Below are 23,160 nucleotides of genomic sequence, written 5' to 3'. Positions count from 1 at the left end.
CACTTAGATGATCAGGTCTTTTGGTTGTCACAGACAACACGCCTGTCTCTTCTCTGCTGGCTGAGGAAAGACACCCTAAATCAGGTGCTTCATCTTTGTTTGGGACTGGACCGTGGTGACAGCCTGTTGGGGTGGGGTACAGTCACCCTTCATCTCAGGTTTAAAGGGACTTGGACGCTGGGGGAAGCACGATCAATGGTACGGTGGTAGCTTACATAAATCATCAAGGAGGAACAAGGAGTCCTCTTGCCTTGAAAGAAGTGTCAAAGATCATGAAATGGGCAGAACAACAGGTACCTGCCATTTCAGCGATGTTTATTCTGGGGGTGGACAACGGGGAAGCGGACTACTTAAGTTGGCATGCCCTTCCCTCAGGCAAATGGGGGAAGTGTTTACTCAAATACTCCTTCAGTGGGGTCAGCCAGAAATAGACATGATGGCCTCCTGGCACAACGGCAAGGTGGAAAAGTATCATGCCAGGTCAAGGGACCGTCAGGCATTCTTAGTGGAGGCTATGACGGTCCACTCGAACTTCAGGTTGGTGTACATTTTTCCTCCACTTCCAATGCTACCTCAGATATTACAGAAGGTGAGATGCAAAAGAGTTCCAGTGATTCTACTGGCTCCAAACTGGCCGAGAAGTGCGTAGTACACAGACCTTCGACATTTCGGTGAATCGTCCTTGGTTTCTCAGAAAAGACCTTCTTGGTCAAGGCTCATTCATTTATCAGGATCTACATCGATTGGCTTTGACGGCTTGGAGGTTGAATCCTTGAGTCTCAAGAAAAAGGGGTTTTCCTCCAGTGGTTAATGTCATGATCCAGGCGAGAAAACAGTCATCGTCCAGCATCTATCAACGCATTTGGAAAGCATACATAGGTCGGTTTGAGATGATATCCTAGTTCCTTTTGCTTAGCCAGAGTGTTGGCATTTCTTCAGAATGGTCTTGACACTGGACAAGGGATAGCAGCTGTCGTCCCTTAAAGTCCAGGTAGCGGCTTTGTGGGTGTATTTCCAGAAATGTATAGCTCTGTTGCCAGGAGTGCAGACGTTTCTACAGGGGTTACTTCATGTACAACCGCAGTTCTACAAGTGGCTCTGTTGACCTAAAATTGGTCCTTCAAAAGTCACTCTTTGAACCTTTGGAGTCTGTCTCCCTAAAATCATTTTTCTTGAAATGTGACTTTCTTGCTTGCCATTGTTTCGGTTAGACGGGTTTTCGGAGTTGGCAGCTCTGTCCTGTCGGCCTCCCTTCAGATTTTAAATGACAATCGTGCAGTGTTTAGAGCCAAGTCTTCATTTCAACCGAAGGTGGTCTCGAGGTCTCACATAAATCGGGATATATTTCTGCCGGTACTACCTCAGGATTCACTGGCTCCTGGTCAAACCTCACTCTTAGATGTGGTCAGAGCTTTGAAAATTTATTTGGACCGTAGATCTTCTGTTCAGAAGACTGACTATCTTAGTTTTGAAAGACTATCATAAGGTGGCTGGCCAGCCACGAAACAGACGGTGGCCAGATGCATCACTGCTACTATTCAGGCGTACATTATGGAGGGATCTCTCATTCCACAATGTCGGTTAGTGTTTCCTGGGCGGTTCGGCATGGGGCCTCGGCTGAGCAGTTGTGTAGGGCAGCTACTTGGTCTTCTCTGTTCACACATTCACCAGGTTCTACCATTCACACGTTTTTGCTTCCAGAAGTTTTACGCCACTCATTCTGAACATTCCCACCCATAAGGGCAGCTTTGGAACGTCCCCAAGGTGAGCAGTGTTCTCCAAGTAGTGTGAAAGAGAAAATGGGATTTTTGTACTTACCGTAAAATCTCTCTCCGAACACAAGTTGGGGGACACTGCGTTCCCACCCTTTGTTCTGACACTTCTGTTGTGTGATCTGTTGGTTGCGTTTCTCCCTCTCAAGTTATTTTGGTGTAGGGGGCATAGAGGGGAGCATGCTAGACAAGTTTTTAGTGCCTTTACTCCCACAGCGCCCTCTATATACCAAGGTGAGTAGTGTCCCCAACTCATGTTCAGAGAAAGATTTTACGGTAAGTGCAAAAATCCCATTTTCTTCTTTTTGCTGAAAAACTAACAAGATGGGAGCTAGATTTTCATCAACATCATAAGCTATGTTTTTGTAACTAATATTTTGTTACTCTTCCTAGTAGGTTTTTATTACTGGATTTCCCTATTTGTGCTGTGTGCTTCCTTTGATCTGTTAGTATGTTATAGGATGTGTATGTATATGGTGAATATGAATACACTATATTAAAAAAAATAATATCACCACACACTACAGACAAAATGACAGTCACAAGTCTCTTGATGAAGACTAGTTTAGTATTCAAAACAAAAAAATACTATATATTTACAAATTACACAATACAAAAACAATTAGATAGAAAATGTGCAAATCCATAAAGACAGATGAAAAATTTAACATTTACATTTTAATTAAAATGTGCAATTATTAAAAAAAATACATAAAATTAAAATACCACTGTACAATGATCTAAAATTAAATGTGACTAAAACCATAAACGATTTCTTTGCATTTTAAATATAGGGAACACCTCCATTTCCTCCGCAGAACCTCGAGATGGACACTTGAGTTTCTTAATTGCAGCACCTTTAAAAGAAAAAGCATTTAAACTACTGGTTACATATCTTAATTCCTGTTGGGCGCTATTGTTAATTGTAAACATTTAAAGAAATTTGTCTTTTAAGAACACATGTCAATACAAATGCAGGATCAGCCTGTGTGTGACCGCCTTAAGTCTTTTTTTTTTTTTTTGATGTTAGAACTCCAGCTATTATAGACAAGGTAAGTTAGCGTTAAATGTAAAAATAAGCTGGGCGTGTGTGTTTGTGTGTGTAACCCAAAATAAGAGGCATCTCAAATGGACAGCTTAACTTGCATCTGCACACGCTTAAGGTAATCCACTTGCACACCTTTCCGCCTATCGAACTGCAAGGATCTGCAATTGTCAGATACTTGCAGCTCAGAATACTGCCACAAGTTGTACACTTGCACTGTGTGACAAATTTTACGCAAGATGCATATTTACTGAGCACAAATGCACTGTCAACTTTAAATCTCCTCCATAATGTTAATTAAGTGGAGTCGATTGCACTAAAGGGTTAAAGCCATTCAGTGGTTAACACAACTCAATTTTAGCTGGTCTAAGAGAGATAATCAACTCCCCCCCCCCCCCCCCCCCCAATAATAGAATATAATTTTCAGGTAGCTGAATTTCAGGAATGATGGGGCTTATCCTCAATTTGCTAAGAAAAATGAAAACAAACAAACAAAGTTCTGGGACAATCGTCTTAAGGGCTTATTCTCACATTATGTGGTTTGCCCTAGTGGAAAAATCTGAGAAATATGATCTCAAAATACATATCCACTTGGAGGTTTTTAATCCTTTCATGGGCAGACCAAGTTTCCCTTTTAGGAAATGTCACATGTCTGACGTAGAAGATCACATTGAAAGGTGTAACTGAGGAGACTATTGCCTGAATGATCAGGTCTGCACTGCTGTAGTGAGGAGCTTCTATGCTTATAGGTCCATCTAATCAAAATGATCCCATTTATATGCTTATGGCTTTCGATAAGAGTGCAATTTTGAGTTTTACATAATACCACTTTAACAACACTTTATCTACTTGGGATTGCTCATCTCTATCCCCACCTTGATTTAACTAGATTGCTTAAGTGCTTTTCTAATTTTTCCCCAATTGTATCCTTTATAACGTGTAAGTAACATAACTACAATGTCCTAGGTGCATAATCCTATATGTATCTAAATTTCATCTGCCATTTCACATTAAAAAGTTTACCATTTTGTCTAAATCTTTCTGTAGCAACTTAATATCCTGACTTAGTGGTTAGCACTTCTGCCTTACAGCACACTGGTGTCATGAGTTCAATTCCCGATCATTGCCTTATCCGTGTGTAGTTTGTATGTTCTCCCTGTGTTTGTGTGGGTTTCCTCTGGATGCTCTGATTTCCTCCCACACTCCAAAAACATACTGGTAGGTTAACTGGCTGCTAACAAATTGACCCTAGTCAGTGTGTGTTAGGGAATTTAGACTGTAAGCCTCAATGCGGCAGGGACTGATGTGAGCAAGTTCTCTGTACAGCGCTGCGGAATTAGTAGCGCTATATAAATAAATGGTGATGATGATGATGAATTAACTTAGTCATCAACAAATATAGGCACCTTACTTTGTAGGTCATCAATAAAATTACTGAAAATGGCAGAGCCCTGTCCCTTGTGGTACCATTATTAACTTTAGAGTGGTTTGAATTATTCCACTTAAAACTACTATTGCCTTCTGTCCTTCAATCTAGTGCTCACTCTCATCTAATGTACTAAACTTATGTGGAGCAGTATCAAGCTCCTCTGCATAATAAAAATACATCATACCAAGATCCAGTTTGAAATTTACCTTTTCAAACACTAATGATGTTAGGGAAAAAGTCTACCCAAATGAGTGAATATTCTTAGGGGACAGATATAAATTCTTTTGGCAGCAATATGGAACAAATATTTTATAAGGATTAGGGAAAAGTAGACACCAACGAAAAAAACAGACGTTTGCATGCTGTATCCTTAAATTATTCTAATGTACCCATCAATTTAATTGCTAAATCTGTTGAGTACATACCAAATCTGGGTACTTTTTCCAAAGTGTGGTTACAGGACTCAAGAACAAAAGTACCTATTTTAGTTTGAAACAAACCAATGCAATCTGAGCCAAGGCTGGACTCTCAAAAATTGGCTGAAAATGGAGATTCTTTTTTGTGGGGTTTGGAATAATATGTAGTAATGCGTAAATGAATAGTATCTGTGTTTGACACCCATGGAAAATTCATCAAGAATGCATTGATGCAGTTTAAATGGGCTGAGAAACAATTTAGATTCAAAGCTAAAAAATGGCCCTACAACCCATCAACTTTTTTTTTTTTTTTAAACTTTGCTTAGGGGAGGGCGGGCACAGAGGTGTAGCATGGACTTTATCTATGTTTTCTCTGCTACTTAGCAATGTAATTTATAAGGGTGATCTAATGCTAGATAAGGGTATACAGTAGCATTTGATACATTGTAACAAATAAGAGTCGGCTTTTGAAATAAAAGAAGAGCTCCCAATGGAATATGTAATGGACCAAAAAGTAATTCCCTTGATAAAAACATAACAGGTAACTCACCAGACCCACCCGTTGGGTGAAGCTCAAATAGAAATGGTCCATAAGTACAGAATCCAATAGGAAAAGCAGTCAAACCCTTGTTTCAGCAGTCCGGGATAGCTAAAAACACCAATTGGGCTCAACATTGTTTATTAAACTAAAACATACACATAGGCAACTTAGACAGGTTAACAACAACGGCACATGAAAATAGCAAGCAGTCTGCTTCTAGCACCAAAGTGATCTCACTAATGGCACATCAATGCTATAGTTTCCGGCTTTGTCAGAGGCATAAGGTCAAGGTTAAGTATGCTTAAGCTAAAACTGCCACTTGAACGTATTTTGTATCTGTTAGGTACAAGGCTTTGTACAATGTCCCCTTTTCTCCCAAAAATGTTTTGTAATGTCTTCCACAAAAAAATAGATATCTTCGGTGTACAACAAAATTATTGCACACACTATATGTAATTAACCAATTGTTTTGCTTGTGTTCAGTCCTTCCGGTCTTCGGCATACAACATATGGAGAAAGGGGGGAGTCAGGGTTGGAGGTTTTACTACTTTTTGTTTTAAGATAACTCATATTACAAACCTGCTGAAGCTAGGGAATTACATTTTGCATTATTACGTTGAATAATCAAAAGCTCTTCTTACCAACTGTTATTTATCACATGTGCCAGCCAAACAGAGTGCTGCAGCTACTTAGATACAGATCAATTTATTTTACCTTTTAGGAGCACGCTAAAAAATCTAATATTACCCAAACAGAAAATTCACTGCTGGGTGGAATTCGATAAGTAAAACACACAAATACAAAATATTATCTGCAATGTAGCGATCCATCCAAACAACTGAGATCTCCAATTGTAATTTAAAGGCTAATTCCGCTGTAAAATTTATTTTTAAACTTACATTCACCCAACTAGCAGCTCTATGGGGGTCCCACAGTGGTGACCTCTACAGTTTACGCACTCCTCTACAAGCTGTAAATGGTTCTAGTACCCTGACAGCTGTCATAATGGACAGTGCAACTATTGCTGTTGGTTTCAAGCTATGCCTCGGTCCACTCAGCACTCCCGTTAGAAAATAGCACACCACTTTTAACTTATCTTGGGATGTCAAAGCTTTGAAAAATAAAAATAAAAATGATACAGCGCTGGCAGAGAAGATTTCCCTTGAACTGCATGGATACCCCATCATTCTGCTTGTTGGGAGTAGTGAGATGATTGAAATCCAAATTCAATTAATTTGTAACAATTTAGAATTGCGTAAAGTTGTCACTTATTGTTAAATCCCTTTGACCAGCACTTATAAGTGGTCACAGGCAATGAGTAGTTTCCACTATTTTGTAGTCTAAGAACAAGTTCTCTCTATAAGCCTCACCCCCGTTCTTCGTGTTCACCAGTTTACCAGTAGCCAAGCCTGGAATAATACAAAAAAGAACAGTTACAGAGTGCAGCACAAAGAATTTTTGGGTGGGCTGGTCTGTGCAAAATAAAGAAAACTTTTTCTCTTCTTCTGTGGTAAAGTGACATAAATGCTGGGATGTGCCAAACCCACCCTTAAACAAGGAGAGGAATGTCTAAGGTAAAAAAGGCAGAGTGCAGGACGACCAACTGGCCACTCTACAAGCCTGGTCTGCTGAAGCCCCATGATGCACTGCTAAAAAAGTGTCAAGTTTTAATTTCAATGGAATCAAAAGCCTTGGTTCCTCCACAGACAAGTAGGACTATTGGATCTTCATTATGGAGTTGCCCAGCTTTTAATAATGTGCATCAAAGAGCAATAGAAAATAATCTGCCTGACAGATTTCCTGGATCCCAGATGTACATCCATAAAGTAGCGAACCATATCCAGTGTATGATGCGCCCCCTCAGTTTTAGACCAGGAGCATAAGGATGGCACAATCAGCTTCCAATTAATATTAAAACTAGAGACCACTTCTCAAAGGCAAACCATATGAGATTGGTGTATTAGGACTTCATCTCCTCTAACTTGATTTTCTAAAGAACGAGGAGGTTCAATTAAATTGGCAGGGAGGGGAGAGGTGCAGGGGACAGGTAAATTAAATAGAAGGATTAAGAAACCATAAGCGCATCAGATATTTCACAGTTTGTGATTGAGGCAAACAAACAACCAAATCCAAATAAACTGTCCCATGTCTTGGGAGGGTGAGCGTACCACCTTATGGTAATGGTATTGTCTGTCTGAACCCTAATTGCTTGGCCAAGGACAGCAGCAGTCCAGAAGCGCCTGGTCAGATAAATGGCCCTGAGCGGTGAAACCCAGCTGAATGTAATGGTGAGGTTTCATTCTCCAGGCTGACATTGTTGTGACCAATGCCCAAAACAAAATAGAAAATGGTCACCTTACGATTGGGAGAGACAACTTCATCCATCAACACAGGGAGAAAGATGGATGGTGCAAGAGAGCTGTCCGAGAGACTTGTTCCAGGAATGTAGGATAGCATTCTGCAAGGGACACAAACAATTGCGTGTCTCCAGAATAAAGATCATAGTCTCCACCACTCCCATGCAGTAAGTAGTAACTGGATAGTAGCATGCAGCTTGGTAAAGAGAGAGGGAATTCACTTGCTTTAAAAGGTTAATCTGGTCTTGGAGAAGGAACACTAATGCAGCATGTTGATGGTGGCTAAAAGGGATAGGACAGACTGTGAAGGGAAACTTCCCATTACAATGCAGCACCGCTTGAAATTTAATCGCTGAACACGCGGGTGTTGAAGAACCCGCACATTCATACATTTACCCCCAGGTGTCATCCCAAAAGGGGATATGTAGGTATGCGTCCCCAATGTCCAGGAAAACCAAAATTACCCTCTTGGCAAATGATAGATAACCAGTGCGAATCCATTTTCAATCTCTCAAGTGAGAGAAATGTCTTAAGAGCTTGATATCCAAAATGGCAAAGAAAGGATCAGTCCCTCTTGGGAACAAACAAAAACTGTAGAACCACTGACTCTCTGACAGCCAAAGTCCAGACAGATGATTTTAATCTAGGAGTGTCTGGAAACTAATCCAAAATGTGAGCTCTGTTCTGTGGTCCAGAACAGAAAAAAAAAATGTTCCAAGTTTCCAAATTTGAGAACTCATGGGTCAAATACCTTTTAGGATGGCTAAACTATCTTCACCTGTTTTGCTCAAGAATGTGTCCACCAATGGTATGTTTAATACATTTCTAAAGGACTAATGTGTAGAGAAGGAAATAAATAATCTTTGAAGTGTAAGTAAGCCCTCTCTCACCTTAGACACAATTGGAAAAGACTAAACCAAGGCTCTGGCTTAGGAGGGCACAAGAACAAACTGATTAGCTGGTCTCCATCAAGGATTGTAAATCAGGAAAGAATGCAAGGGATCAGGACCAAACAGGCTCTGACAGCAATGATAGGGACTTGCAGATGACAGATAAAGTGTACAGAGTGGACCAGGATAGTCTGTAAATAATTTTGCCCGACCCTTACACACAAACATAGCTCTACACCATCAAAGTGGGGTTTTGGCCCATTTGCCAGAGGCAAGGCTTCTTTGGAAACAGCCAAGACTTTTACATATAAAAGAAAAATAAACTGGGGTACTTGTGTTGCCCTGTAGTGTGGTAAGAATCCAAATAACTGGAGACTGGACTCCATGAAACTATCACTTATCTGACTAGAAAGAGTAGTGAAAGGGATGAAAAAGAGAAAAAAAAAAAAAGGTACTTCTATGGAGGAGCAGGGGCTAGTGGACACCAGCTCTTGAAGAACTTAGACCCCTGGCAGCAGGCTGTGACAAAATGCTTCTTGGAGAAGTAGTAAAAGCAGTCACATCGTTTGGAACAAATTGGTCTTATAGAAACTTAGCATAGGTCACCAGCGAAATGCACACCTTGAGAATGCTCTACTGCTTTCATAAGCTACAACAGAATCTGCCATGTTGTTAATGTGGGATACTGAAATCCCTATTGGAATGCACTGTGGTTCATTATGGTCGGTTATCCGCTTCCCGGCTTGCAAACATGGGTTTCTCTCAAATGAGTTTCTAGGTCACTGGTACCCACAGTGCCAGGGGAACTAGGAAGTTGCAGGTGCTGCAACCATTTTAAGTCCACCTACTTGCCCAACTGCTGTCACTGATGAGTGTCCTGGAGGTGCACTGAGTAACCACTGCTATGCCCCAAACAACATCTCTGGCTGTCTCTCAGTCTTAGCACTGCATTACACAAAAAGCTAAGGGCACACGGCCCATGCCAATCTCCTATGAAAGCCACTGCAAAAAAAAAAACTGTCCAGGAACAGGTGGAACAAGGACTACCCAAATTCTTCTTTTGTCAAAAAATACACTTTAGGTTTTGAATAAGTACATAAAATAGTGAACATGGCCTTTAAATGGGCAGCTAAGGTAGACCAGTCTGTTCTGTTATGCTGTCAAATTCTGTTTCTACATAGGATAATTTAAAAAAAAAAAATTCTTGCTACAGTTCTCCCAAGTAAATAAGAGCTTATCATGTTGCCATGCTTTTATTTTAGGGTTACATTATAAAATCACCTTAGTTCTTAGGCCCTTAATATATTTTTTGTCAGTTTGTTTCACACGAAAACTTTAAAAAACTGTATTTTTTAAGTGTTAAGTATTACCTTGGCTCCTTCTGTGAATACAGTTCTCCAAATATCTCTCAACTTGATGATGAAAATGCCTTGCATCAAATTTCTTCCGTTTCATGTAGGGCAATATTGAAAGCCCATCTGCCCGGGTAAAGCAAAAAAGTGTTTGTGGAGACTTTAAAGGAGAAAAAGTGAAATTGGGGCTAATAAGCGTTGCATTCTCTTTATATAACAAAGAAGAGTCTGAGAGAACACTCAAATCCATGTCTTTGGGGGACCGTATTGCAGAAGGCATCTCAAACTTAATCTCAGATGATTGTAGAATTTTGTCAGAAGGAGAAGATTCAAATGGAGTCCTGTCTTTGCTTGATACAAGCACAGTTGACTCAGTCAAAGGTATTGGCAATTGTCCATATTCTGAACCCAAGTAAGAATTGTCCATGTTGTGCTCTTTCCCCCAGTGAAGCTCATTGTCTGCATACTTTGGTGTTCTCTCCTGTTTACCTCTACAATGCACTATTGTCTGGGATAGGCTTAAACCCTTATCAGGAGACTCAAATTCAACCCCTCGAGCCAAACTCTTTCTCAAAACCTTGGGATTTTTAGTACACACTTCACTTGATAAATCTTGTCTTTTCATAAACGCTTTAACTGAAATGGGAAGTGCACAATTTTTTGATGCCTCAGAACTTAAGTATTGATTTAAAAGAGACATGCATTTTTGTGTTTTTACTACAGGAATAATGGAACAAGGCTTTAATTGTGAAACAAACTCAATAAGTTCATCGTATGAAGAATGGTCTGAATATGGAACCACATAGACATCTTTGTGCCAGACCTTCACTTTACGACTGGTGGGAAGAATAGCTATGGTTGGATGCATATAATTCCATTTAACCATGTTAGCATAATTAATTTCGGACTGCTCCACCACACGGATTCTTCCTGCTCCATCCTGTGTTGCAAAAACATCTTCCATTTCTAACATGGTGAGTAATTCCAGTCTCTGTGGGCTTACAACAACCCAAGACTTAAAAGTCTTCGCCAAGTCAACCAGAAGAGATTCTTTTCCAAGACTATAGAGACCTGCAAGTTAAAAGGGAAGTTTGGTAATTTTTTTCAAATATTTACAGCTTAATGCAATAGCCATTAATAATTGGTAAACATGGTAAGTAATGTAATGTGCATAGATAAAGAAAAAAAATATATAAGAAGTATTCACATGAATATGCTTTTAAGAAAGGGAATTAATCATGCTACTCCTTTAATCTCTCCATCAAGTGACAAATATTATGCATATAAATGCACACACATTCTTGGAATCAGTTCAATCAGTGAGGAGATTGTAAAATAATTTGCAAATAAACTTTACATGAAACCTCGCTGTAGACACTTGTAATGCAACAAACAAGCGATTAATAAAAAAAAAGAAAAAAAAAAAGAGGCGGCTGTCTTTTCACTGATGTAAACCCTCCAGACATCAGAATGACAGGGTTCCAGGCATTTGGGAGACTCATGTTCTTGGTTGTCCAAAGTCTAATTGTCCTGCCACAGATGGCACAGTAGTTTTAGCAATTCCACTCTTCTGACACCTACTGCTTCTAATGTGTCCAGAGCACAATTAGACAGTACACATTACATCAAAAACAATTCCAAACCTCTCCTGCTAACGGTGGCAGGATAGCAAGAAGGGTATCTCCCAAATGGCATGGTTTTGAGGAATTGGACCGCTGATGTTCTAACATCTGCAGAGTAAGGGGTTTCACTAGCAAAATATAGACACCTCCTTTAAAGAGAGAGAAGAAAATAAAACCCAAGTTTTCCTTGGTTTATTGGTCGACTCACCAATCACTATGTCATGGTATGGGTGGTCATCAATTATTTCCTTAATTTGTTTAGTCGCCTCTTGGCGAGACGGTAGCTTCTGTTCAGGGTCGCAGTTTGTATTATCCAAGTAAAGGACATCAATCATCTTGTTCTTTAGTGGTGGATGTTTTAGCATAAAGGGGCTGTAGCGGAAATCACCTAACGTGAAGAATACAAATCACTAAAGATGTGTGAATTTTTTTTCCCTGCCATCAAAAACAGTAAATGACTTATTCCGCAGCTCTTAGTGGCTAGAAAGCTGAAAGAAGGGAAAGCAATATATTTGTCTGTACTTTAAAAGCAAAATAACCACTTAATAAAATGACTATAAAGTCCAACGGAATAAAAAAATTAATTTATGGGCCTCAACCACGTGCATCACTTCTACAAATGGTGCACGTGGTTATACAGCACATTCCACAAATACATACACACACACACACACACACACACACACACACACACACACACACACACACACACACACACACACACTCCCTTGAATGGCTGTATTGCATGTATTGACAGTTGAGATATTTAACTGTTGCAGTGCTGAGGCGTCCACTATAATCAATAATGAATATCCTTGTGCAATTTTTATATTTTAATCACTGACCAATAGGTCTTGAAATATTGGAAAAAAACACAGTAAATAGAGGGTTTCCACTTCCAATATTGTTGACAAATTAGATACATTAATCTCAGTCTGTCACAATACTCATTTCATATACTTTACTATATTGCTAAATTATCCTCACTGTTCCGCTTCCTCGCCTCACAAAATGTCCTACCCCTTCTCTACTTCCTCCACTGGACTGTCTGACGTTCTTGTGCTCCCAGTCACCTGACCCTTATCTTGTCTTGTTTCTAATCATACTGCTTCCTGCTCTTTATCGCAACACATTTCTTATGCACACCAATTTCTAATCTCAACACTGCTTTTCTATATTAGTGTTAACATTATATAAATAGTTTCAGTAACACGTAACAAAAATAAACACTCATTAACACAGGTTACAGTTGAGCGTACAAACCCTTTATGTTTAAAAAGGGTAATTCAGAAACCTTTGCACATACAAATATAATGCCAAGATAAGTACATCAGGTACACACGGTAAAGAAAATTCTCCCAATGCAATAGTTTCACCAATTTTAGCAACGACAAAAACAAAAAAGTCCCAATCAGCATGCAGCTTCCCATGTACACACTATAATGATTTTATAACGATATGTGCTCTTCATCCGTCATGTGATTTGACACTTGTCGGCAAGTGAGCGGAACTGTTAGAGATATGTGTATCTGAGTGCTGCTGTGACTGTGCCGTCAGGGGGTCTGTGATGTCAGTGTCCAGATGACGGCTGTCTTAGAGTATTTGATGATACAAGACGCTGCAATCAGAAGAACTACGCTGATCTGTTAGGTGGTTTAAGTGCCGTCATCAGTATTTCTGTACAGTAAGGACAATGAAATGCTACTAAAGGAGGCTCTGGAAGGGGTTAAGTCCTAATTCCGGTCCCTCAGGAAATCAGCCTGTAATAATGAGAGTCTCTTCTGGGTACAAACAGTGCAGACAGGGAAGTAACAGCTGCAGGAAAAGGACAACGGACACATATTGAAATGAGACCTGTCACACAGAGATCCACATTAGCCACAGTTGTGTAAGTGCATACATACGGCATAATTGGAAGGTGATTGGTCAGAAAATATTAGACAGTACGACCAACCAAATGAAACGATGATCAGCAGTTTGGGACAACTTTAGATTATTGTGTAGGTATACAGACTCTCACGATAGCCAACCACACGGTCGGATGTCGGCTGATTGGAGGTTTTCGTACAATCATCAGGCCAGTGTGTACCTATCCTAAGGGTCATTTAACAAGGTGGACGTATAAACTTAGTTTTATATATAAGACAGTCCGCACTTAGGGAGAGGGGTTCATGAGAGAGGTAGCACATTATTACTAGTGAACAAGTCGAGCCAGGTGGAACAGGATAGTAGCTGGTGAAATGGGGGGCACAAACGTCTTCAATCTTATCTCCAAGTAAATAAACCTGATGTTCCAGCTTATTTTTTTTTATTTTTTTTGTTTCCAAAGTGCCACTCTAGTGGCTAAGATATGCCCCCAAATATATCTAATGTTCGGGCAATTGTTCAGGATATAGATGAAGGAGGGCAGCAAGTGGTGTCGGAGCTAAAGATATAGAGGTAACTATCCACGCAAGGTCAAACACCTTCTGCCACAAGGGCTGTATAACCGGGCACGACCAAAACACATGCATAAGGTCCCCTACAGCTCCACAATTGCGCCAACATTATTTAGAATGGTTAGGCCATATCTTCTGGAGACGGGCTGGGGTAAGGCAAGTACGATATAAAAATTTATATAACATTTCCACATGGTTGGTGCATTTAGATATAGTAGACAAATTACTATATATAATGTCCCACCGAGCCGAGGAAAGTGAGGTGTTGAGATCCAACTCCCATTTAATTTGGGAGATGTGTTTGGGAATGGTAGATAAGGAGGACAAGTGCCTATACCAAAAGGTGATTCCACCCTTATTGTTACCCTTGGTCAATTTGGTGCACAGAAGAGAAGGGGGTGGGTGAAGTGGACCGTTCTGCCGGTGAAGGTGTCCTATCCAATGCCTCAGCCGCAAGTATTTATAAAAGTCCTTAGATGGAAGGTCAAATGTGTCTTGCAGCTGGGAAAAGAAAAGAGGCCCCCAGAGCCAAACCGATGGGCTAGGGATGAGAGTCCCGCTCGGATCCAGCCAGATATATCAAAATCAGGAAGAAACGTAGACACCGCGATTAGAGAAACATTACTAGTCGGAAGTATAAATTTTGTAGATGACCCCACGGTTCTGTCCCAAACTCTCAAAGCATCCTCTAAAGACGCTAATGGGTCAGATGGATGGGGCCTCAAATGTTTGGGGAGCCAGATCAAATTTGCAATTGGGCACATATTAAATAGAGCCCTGATACCTGGTGAGATCAGGTAAAGCTAATCCCCCTTTGTCTGACAAAGTCATACGGGCAAAAGATAGCCTAGATGGACGACCTCTCCAAATGTATGGAAGCATCAAAGTATGAGTACGAGATCGCTTTTTCCTTCCATATATATTTAAATCTCGACTTCAAATGGCTTAAAGAATCTGGGGATACATGGAATGGCAATGCTTCAGTCTTTGTAGCACTACGTTTGTATTATGAAGCCCGAGTAGGTCTATTAAGTATGAGGTGTAACGAGTCAAGCGAGGACTCTCATACACCCAGGGTCGCATCCTTCCCTGGCTTCGATATAGTTATAATTCAAGCCTCAAACATTTCTTCAGGAAACCCACCACAGCCCATGCCCTCATTGAATAGAGTGACTAATACGGGAACAAGGTCTTTCTGAAAAGTGATGTAAAAGTCATTAATGTAACCGTCCGGACCAAGGGCTTTTCCTTTTGGCAGGTTTTTAATAACCGCTCACACCTCTCTAGAGGTCCTTCAGTGGGGTTAGAGCACTAGTTCCCAACTCCAGTCCTCAGGGACCCCTAACAGTACATGTTTTCCATATCTCTTTTCTGGAGCACAGGTGTATTCATTATTAACTGACACATTTTGAAAGATCCACAGGTGGTACTAATTATTTCACTTGTGACCTGGAAAATCTGCACGGTTGGGGATCCCTGAGGACTGGAGTTGGGAAACATTGGGTTAGAGGAACAAGTGATGCCCCAGGTTTTCAGCAATTGGACTCCCTCTTCAGGATTGCCGATGATGTGCATAGCGTTATTCCTCTGAACCATGAGCTTTACCAGGAATCCCCAGCGGTAGAGAATACGATTATCACGGAGTGCTGTTGTGACCACATGAAAGGAGCGTCTCTTAAGTATAATTGTGGGAGAGAAGTCTGGAAACAGTTGCAGATGTGTCAGTATCTGCGTGATCGGTAACTCTAGCTATCTCAACAGCTGTTCTTTAACATGAAAGAAATGCATCTGGAGAAGTGTGTCTCTGGGCGATGATCCAGTGAACGCTCTTGGTTTGGGTAGGCGATGAACCATGTCGATGAGGAGATCTTGCGATAACATAAGCTTGTAGGTCTGCGTTCGTTATAGATTCCAGAATGCCTCTAAGTTTTATATTATTGTGCAGAGAGCGGTCTTCAATATCTGCCATTTAATCTTTAAAGGATTCAAACTCATGACACATAGCTTTGTGGGCGTCCATCAAGGCATTGTGTGAGGCCACCACCTCTCCCATTTTCTGATCCAGGTGTTTATAGTACAATCTCCAACCTCCTCTATTCCACCTTTAAGCTTGAAGATGGATGTTTGTATAGTTGAGGTTAGTTGTGTACTGAAAGTGGAAAGCATTTGCTGCATCATGCCAACCGTGATAAGAGCATTGGGATCACAATCATACAGTACTGCTGAGGGAGTATGAGGTGTTGCTAGACCAGATAGGGAGTCGGTTCCAGCGCCTGGAGAAAGTGGTGGAATGGAGGCCTTTTTGCCTTTGCTTTATGCCAGAGGCTTAAAGTAGTTGACAGTAGGAATAGGCTTATTAGGCTTTGATTTTTTCAGAGTCATGTTGAAGAATCCAAAAATGGAAAGTAAGGCACGGTCAGTTGAAATACAGGTGTGGCACGACTGTGTCTGGTTGCCGAGGTAGTATGCTGTTTGGTAGCCATGGATGGAGTAAAAGTAAAAATTCAATTATTAGGCATGTTAGCATAAATAGACATGAATGGGGTGCAAGCCAAGGACATCAGATATCAGACATCTTTAGGTTAGAAAACTCCATGAGCCTATCGAAGATTCAATACACCATCTGTAGGATAATTCCTGCTGCAGAGTAGTAGAAACGATAGGGGATACAATCCTAAACCACCCCAAATCTGCTTGGCTTCAATTGAAGGAGATGAGAGTGTTCTGAAGTATACAAAGTGCGGAAATATGTAGCGCTCAGGAACACTTAAGTTGGCACATATGCCTCCAGATAGCTCCCTTAAATGACCTATATATCACAAAAGGTACAAGGTGTGTTATATTTGAATGACCACTAGGTGGCAGTGTTGCCCAAGTATATCGGATAGCTGCAGTAAGCAATTCCAGTCCTAGCTTACAGGACGGCAGGCAGGTTACCCTGGTGACCATACTTAACTCCCAGCAGACACTACCCCGAGCCCTCCACCGGAAAAGAAGGTGGTAATGGAGATTACTACTTCCGGCCAGGAACAGCCAAAGCCCTATGGGCAGAGGGGGATAGAGGAGGCCCCCAGCCGGAGACCGACCGCCAGAAAATTTAGAGAGAGGACTCACTCAGCAGGTCTCCACTCCCTCAGGCAAGTCCACAGAGTCCCGACCTCATCACTCCACCGCCGCCCACAGTGATGCAGTCTCCCCCCCCCCCCCCGAAGGTCAGACCTCCGCCAGGTAACACACTATAGCCGTTGCAACAGGAGCTGGTCACGGAGGCTGGGAGGGAGGCAGCGGTAGCTTGCCGATATGCCCAGGCGCCGTCGGATCACTGTCACCGCTCTCGGAGGCTTTCAGAGCCAGCTGAAGAGCCTGCGATGCCTTGTAGCAGGTATATATACTTTATATGTCCACGGGGAGCCCATAAAACCTCAAATAAACAGTGTTCCTGCCCTCATCCAGAGGTGCTCCGGAGATGTGTGTCTGTGCTAGTCGGCAGTCAGGCCACAACACCCCTTCAATGTACAGTATATTATAACATAGAAAACAAAAAGAACTGTATTTTCTAGTCCAGAGGTCCCATTTTTTTTTCCTTTTAGGCTTGTGATGGGGAGAACAGAAAGAGTGGGTTTCCATATGGCAACAAAACTGCATTTTAGCAATAATTGTACTGAGATATAGAAGCTTCTTGGACATGATTTGGAAAATACGGTTACCAATACCATTCTCTTCTATTGTCCTATCCACCTTAATCTGACCCCTGGATGTCATCCTCCCCCACCTTGCCCACCTCTTCATTTCATCTCTCACTAGTATCTTCAACTCATACTTCAAAACATGCTCGTCTCACCCATTCTTAAAAAAAAACCCATAAAAAGTAAAGTAAAAAAATATTGACTCCACTGCCCTGTAATTACTGTCCCATCTCGCTTGCCTCCAGTATACCTGAACAGCTCGTTTAAGACCACCTCACCAGCTACCTCTTGGACAACTCCCTACTCTATCCTCTCCAATCTGGCTCCCCTCCACAAAAACTGCCCTGACCAAATTCATGAAAGATCTCCATTTGCAGAGTCCAAATGACACTTCTCCCTACTTATACTCCTGGACCTCTTTGCGGCCTTTGACACAGTAGAACACCCTCTCCGGCTGCAAACCCTTCACCTAATTGGCCTTTCAGACACAGTCCTCTCTGGTTTCACCTCCTACTACTCTAATCGCTCTGTTTCCTCCTCTGGGTCTTCTGGATAGTCCCTCGGGGCTCGGCCATCTATGCTTTTCTTTGTACACCACCTCTCTGAGCGAGCTTATCAGCTCCTTCAACCTCCAGTATCACCTCAACACCCAAATCTACCCATCATCTCTTCACCATTCCCCTTGTCTCCTCTATTGGGTGTCTTGCTGCCTTTCTACTATATCCGCCTGGATGTCCCAGCAATTTCATAAACTCAACATGGCCAAAACTGAACTTCTTGTCTTTCCTCGAGAGTTTTCTCTGCACTTCTCCAACACAGTTGAGAATACCAGCATTACCTCTCTTTCTCAAGTCTGTTGCCTGGTGTCATCCTTGACTCCTCCCTCTCCTTTGCCCACACATTAAAACAAACAAATGTTTTCAAAAGTGCAACCCTGCAGCATTTCCATTGCCATTCTGTGATGTCATGAGACTTATGTTACTGAATATTTCTCTACAGGGACCATCTGGATTTGAGCATCAAGATATTGGCTAGTCCAAGGTTGTCTATTTCTGATGGGAGAAGCTCAGTTAAATGCAGGCTAGGTGTACTCATGTGCCTCATATTGGGCCCACATGCAAAAAAAAAACAAAAAACCAAGGAAAACAAACCCCAAGAAATACTGTGTTGCATCATGAAATATTTAAATTCGCTCATTGGAGTGTAAGTTGCGCGGGGCTCTACAAAAATGTAAAAACAGAAGTGAATAGAAAGGGTAGTTCCATGGTTACGATAGAAAGGACTTAAAAGTCTGCATAGAAAAAGCAAAAAAACGCATTGCAATCTAGTCCTGCATATGTACACCTATATATGATAAATGGGCTCATTTCACATTGTAAAAATGCATCTAGGCATATAGCTGGCATGGAGTTGGAATAATGCATTTATTAGAACAACAGATACAGCGGGCCTCATTTACAATGCACAAAACTACCAAGCTGTGCCGTTCGTATTTAGAGTTAACCGTATCTTACACTTGCAGCCACGGAACCTGTAGAGTTGCATGCGGAAGCGGGCGAATAACGTCATGCAAGTGCAATACAGGAAAGGTATGAAAAAACAAGTTAAACACACTCCTTAGATATGCACCCTATTTAGAGTAAAAAGTATCTGTGCAGCCAATTATAAGCTGTCAGTGTGGAAAACCGCTTGTGGTTGGCTGAGAGACTATTGACCCTCCCAATAAATTGAGGACAAAGTCACTGAACTAGCCCAGCTTGTGAAGCTTGGTGCTGGTGTCAACTCTATCAGGGGAACCAAATGCTTGTTGTCCCTGTCTCAGTGGAAATCAGGCCGCGCTGAATAGCACTGGTACTAGTTAAGGATTTTTGAAGCGGAGAAGGGACGCATCTATAAGCTGATAATGTTGACTGGAGTATCTTTGCTCTGGACACATCTATACAGAAGATTTTAAGTTTGATGTATGTTAATATACATGCAAATCAAATTCATACAGTTAAGTGATATTTTTGTGTTCAACTGTAAATGATGCCAAATATTTTTAATGTTATAATCTCAAATGTCAATATGGCAAACATCCATCACTATTTGCTTTTGTAACCATTACAAGTTTGAAAATGGGCACAAAAAGTGGTTGGATTGAAATGACAAGATATGTATACAAGGAATCACCACATCATATTTACCTGTATATAGGATAGTACCAAAGTACCCCTCAAACAGAAACATAACAGAACCAGGGCAATGGTTGGCATCTATCAGAGTGACCGACACGGTCTCGATTCCACAGTCATCCAATGGCAGCATGTGGCATTCTCCAACTTCCAATGGGTTGATCCATTTACTATTAACCTAGGAGAGGAAAGTCATTATTGGTGCTGGTCTCAAAATAAACAGATTTTTGACGCATGAAAAAAACCCAAGGCTCTTACATATAAATTTTCAACATTCTCACCAACACAAATAATAAATACTTTGTGAAGAGACACTAAATCTTAAATAAAGCTGATCTAATATACATATATCAAGGCATCTTTTCGGATAGTGGTACACCCTAGGCCACACATTTACAAAGTTTGCCACAACGTGACTTTTACTGGGCAACACAAAATAAATATATATATGTCAGATAATTGGATATAGTCATTTCAAATTAATATCTATCAATCCGATTGTCTATGTCCGAAATTATGCGAATAGCACGCTACGGCGTGGAGGAGTGTAATCAACCGCAACACGTGCAAACACTTATACACACATTTGCACGAACACATACTTTTGTAATTAGCTCATATTAAAATTAGTTGCAACACATAGCTATCTGTAATGAAATGTAGCAGAGGTTATGGTTACATATTATAAGTTTATGTACACGTTAGTGAGATCCAAGGTTCAGGTCACAGGACACATGTCATGTCTGGCATCATTCCAATTCCCTTATTTATTCGCAGATGTCCGATTCATTCACAAAAAGGATTGCACCTTGCGTATGCTAGTTATGGATGCTAGGGAATAAATGATCTGAAATGGTATTGTCTGTGTAATGTAAATAGACCAGCTTGAACTAGTTCTTGGTGGGAAGATAAGTATGCATCTTCTGGAGAGCTGACCCCCACCCTTGGATGGCATCGTTTAAACTGGCCAATGACATGCATTACACTGGTCCTTTCCTAAAGCCTGAACCTATGGAAACCATGCCAAATCATCTGTATTGTTTTCACTGTATCACTGACTGTATATAAACAGGGGCTCTGGGACCAGTGTTCAGTCACATTGACCGCAGACTTTAGGACTGAATGACTGTACACTGGATCCAGGGTGCCTACTAAGTAACAGCTGTACTTATTTTATTTGGATTGTTACTCTGCTACTTTTTGCTATTAAATCAGTGTGCTTTGGAACCACATCACTAGAAGTGGACAATCGTTATTGGATAGTGACTAGACGCACATAATATATTATATATATATATAAATATCCATCACCAGCCACTCCCTGATTTAATATCTCATAATATAGTATAAAATAAAACCATATATATCGCCTCTATTTTGTCAGGAGACCTCTCATACCTGCCCTTACCAGTCACAAACCGCAATCTGCACTCGTGTCTTGGAAGTGTTTACTGTATGGGGCTACACAAGATTACAGCACTCAATCTTCCTCTCACCTATAGCACAGGTTACAGATTTGCCGAATCGCCCCCAGAATGGGCTCCCACAACTACACCCACTTCAGTTTTGCAATCACCTGTTGAATAAGGGCAATAGGCACACACCAGCAATCAAAGGGGTTAACACTTAACTCCTCAAGGCTCTATGACACAAATGTACATGCAGACACACACTAGACTTGGTATACAAATGTATTCACAATACACATCTCATCATTTTAAGGGTTAGCATGGTCAAGCAATCTACTTCATAAAAGGGTGTAAATTTGTTTAAAGCAATAAGGACAGCACTTATTAAGTTTTATATTAAATATAGAAAAAGTACAATGCTTACAGGTTATGAAAACAATTAACAACTGACAAAATTGGAGTAATTATCCACCAAGATGCCAGACCGGGCTCCCTTCCCCTTCCTCTTTTTCCTTTGCCAACACCCTTTTCTTTTTCTTCTTCCCCCAGCACCTTTCCCTTACCTGTCTTATCTTACTTATACCCTTTTTTTTTTTCTTTCTTTTTCTTCTCTTTACCTCTACCTTCATTGTTGTTTTTTTTCATACCCATGCTGTAAATCATTTTTAATTGACTAATTGTTCTTTGAAACCTAGTCTGTATACTGGTAAAAATTTGAAAAAACTCCCTAATAAAATATGTTTTTAAGAAAACAAAAAACAATAACAAAATTGCTCAACAGTTATAAAAAACAAATGGTATAAAAGTACAGAGCATAACTTATAAATAAATAATAATCTGTATACCTTGGGCAGGCAGAAGAGAAGGACAGTCCTTCAATTAGATTGAACCCCAAGAGCTGACAATTTCTTGTAGCTGGTCTCAGTTTTTTAAAGACACTTTGACCTTTACCCACCTCCAGGTGGTTGCTATCAGTGACACTGTTTACAACCATAATTTGCATGTTCCCTGATTTAATACCCAATTATACTCTATGACCCAACATTCCTGTGGAGTGCCATGCATATCCAATTTTATTATGAATAGATTCACTATGAATTTATCAATTTATTGATACCAAACAGGTAGGTCCAGTGTTTCAGTTGAGCTTATACACATTTCTTCAACTTCTCTGTGTGACAGAATGCTTTATTTGATGTATGGGCTGCCCTTCATCATGCTATTGATGAATATGTGGTTGATCACTACTTTTATGGATTTTAAGTGGTATTATGGACTAAAATATATTTGCCTACACAAAATATAGCAATTCCTTACGTGGTCTCCTTGTGTAAGATTATGGCTCTCTCCCATCTGTTCAAAGTCTCTAAAAGTGTCTCTCCTATGTCAGGACGTAGCTCACCCATGGGGAATTTAAAGCAGCTCAGCTTCACCTGAAAGTGGTGTTGTTAACACTGAGGTGGGCAGAGCCACCAAGTAAGCACACATCAGACCCTCTGACTTCACATTTTACACCTTAGTAGCTCAATTTATCAATGGCTTCATTTGATATACCATATTTACACTGCAGTTATGATTAGGCCTTATCCCCCCAGTTAGGTTATTGGTTAATCTTTATAGCTGTAGTTCCTCTTGGTTCACTGCAGTAGTATTCACAATTTGCATTATTTATTGCAACCTACTAGTACTTAAATAGTAAACAATTACCTCCTCAGACAGAATTGCATACTCTAATGTGTGGTACTGATTATGTTTGAAAAACATATAGGCTACACTAGCCTTAGGGCATGCACAGAACCTCTCTTGAGTAACAGCTCCTTATTGTTGTGATTTCTCACAACATTTTAATCCCCTATTCCTCTTTTCACTTATTTATATTTAATAATATTTTTGCCAATGATAGATTTATGTATACTACACTTTTAAAAGATAAAAATAAAGGAATGTGATTTTAATAACTGATCGTAAAGAATTTGGGTGAATTTTAGTGTGCCCCCTAATTAAGAGAATCTTTTTTTCTTAAACAAAT

The 23,160-nt window shown here is 40.6% G+C and overlaps 1 protein-coding gene across 3 annotated transcripts in view; it reads right to left on the bottom strand.

Annotated features, from left to right (window-relative positions):
- Positions 1 to 2,413: 2,413 nt before the first annotated feature.
- Positions 2,414 to 23,160, bottom strand: part of LOC142139044 (5' exonuclease Apollo-like) — a 26,264-nt gene continuing 5,517 nt past the window's right edge. The window contains exons 3-7 of one of the 3 annotated variants that reach the window (XR_012688153.1): positions 19,735 to 19,900; positions 11,633 to 11,812; positions 9,821 to 10,873; positions 5,213 to 5,311; positions 2,541 to 2,629 (exon numbers count right to left, since the gene is read on the bottom strand). Coding sequence is in view for 2 of the 3 variants with exons in the window: in XM_075196290.1 (XP_075052391.1) it covers positions 2,529 to 2,629; positions 9,821 to 10,873; positions 11,633 to 11,812; positions 19,735 to 19,900 (1,500 nt within the window). In the remaining variant the exon portion in view is untranslated. Of the gene's footprint in view, positions 2,630 to 5,212; positions 5,312 to 9,820; positions 10,874 to 11,632; positions 11,813 to 19,734; positions 19,901 to 23,160 lie in introns of all 3 variants that reach the window. The other 2 variants (XM_075196290.1, XM_075196291.1) reach the window with 2 other exon arrangements.

The sequence above is a fragment of the Mixophyes fleayi genome, chromosome 2 (genome assembly GCF_038048845.1).
Source record: "Mixophyes fleayi isolate aMixFle1 chromosome 2, aMixFle1.hap1, whole genome shotgun sequence".
In the NCBI taxonomy this organism is placed as follows: domain Eukaryota; kingdom Metazoa; phylum Chordata; class Amphibia; order Anura; family Limnodynastidae; genus Mixophyes; species Mixophyes fleayi.
Note: the sequence above shows the minus strand (reverse complement) of the source record. Positions and strands in the feature narration are given on the sequence as shown.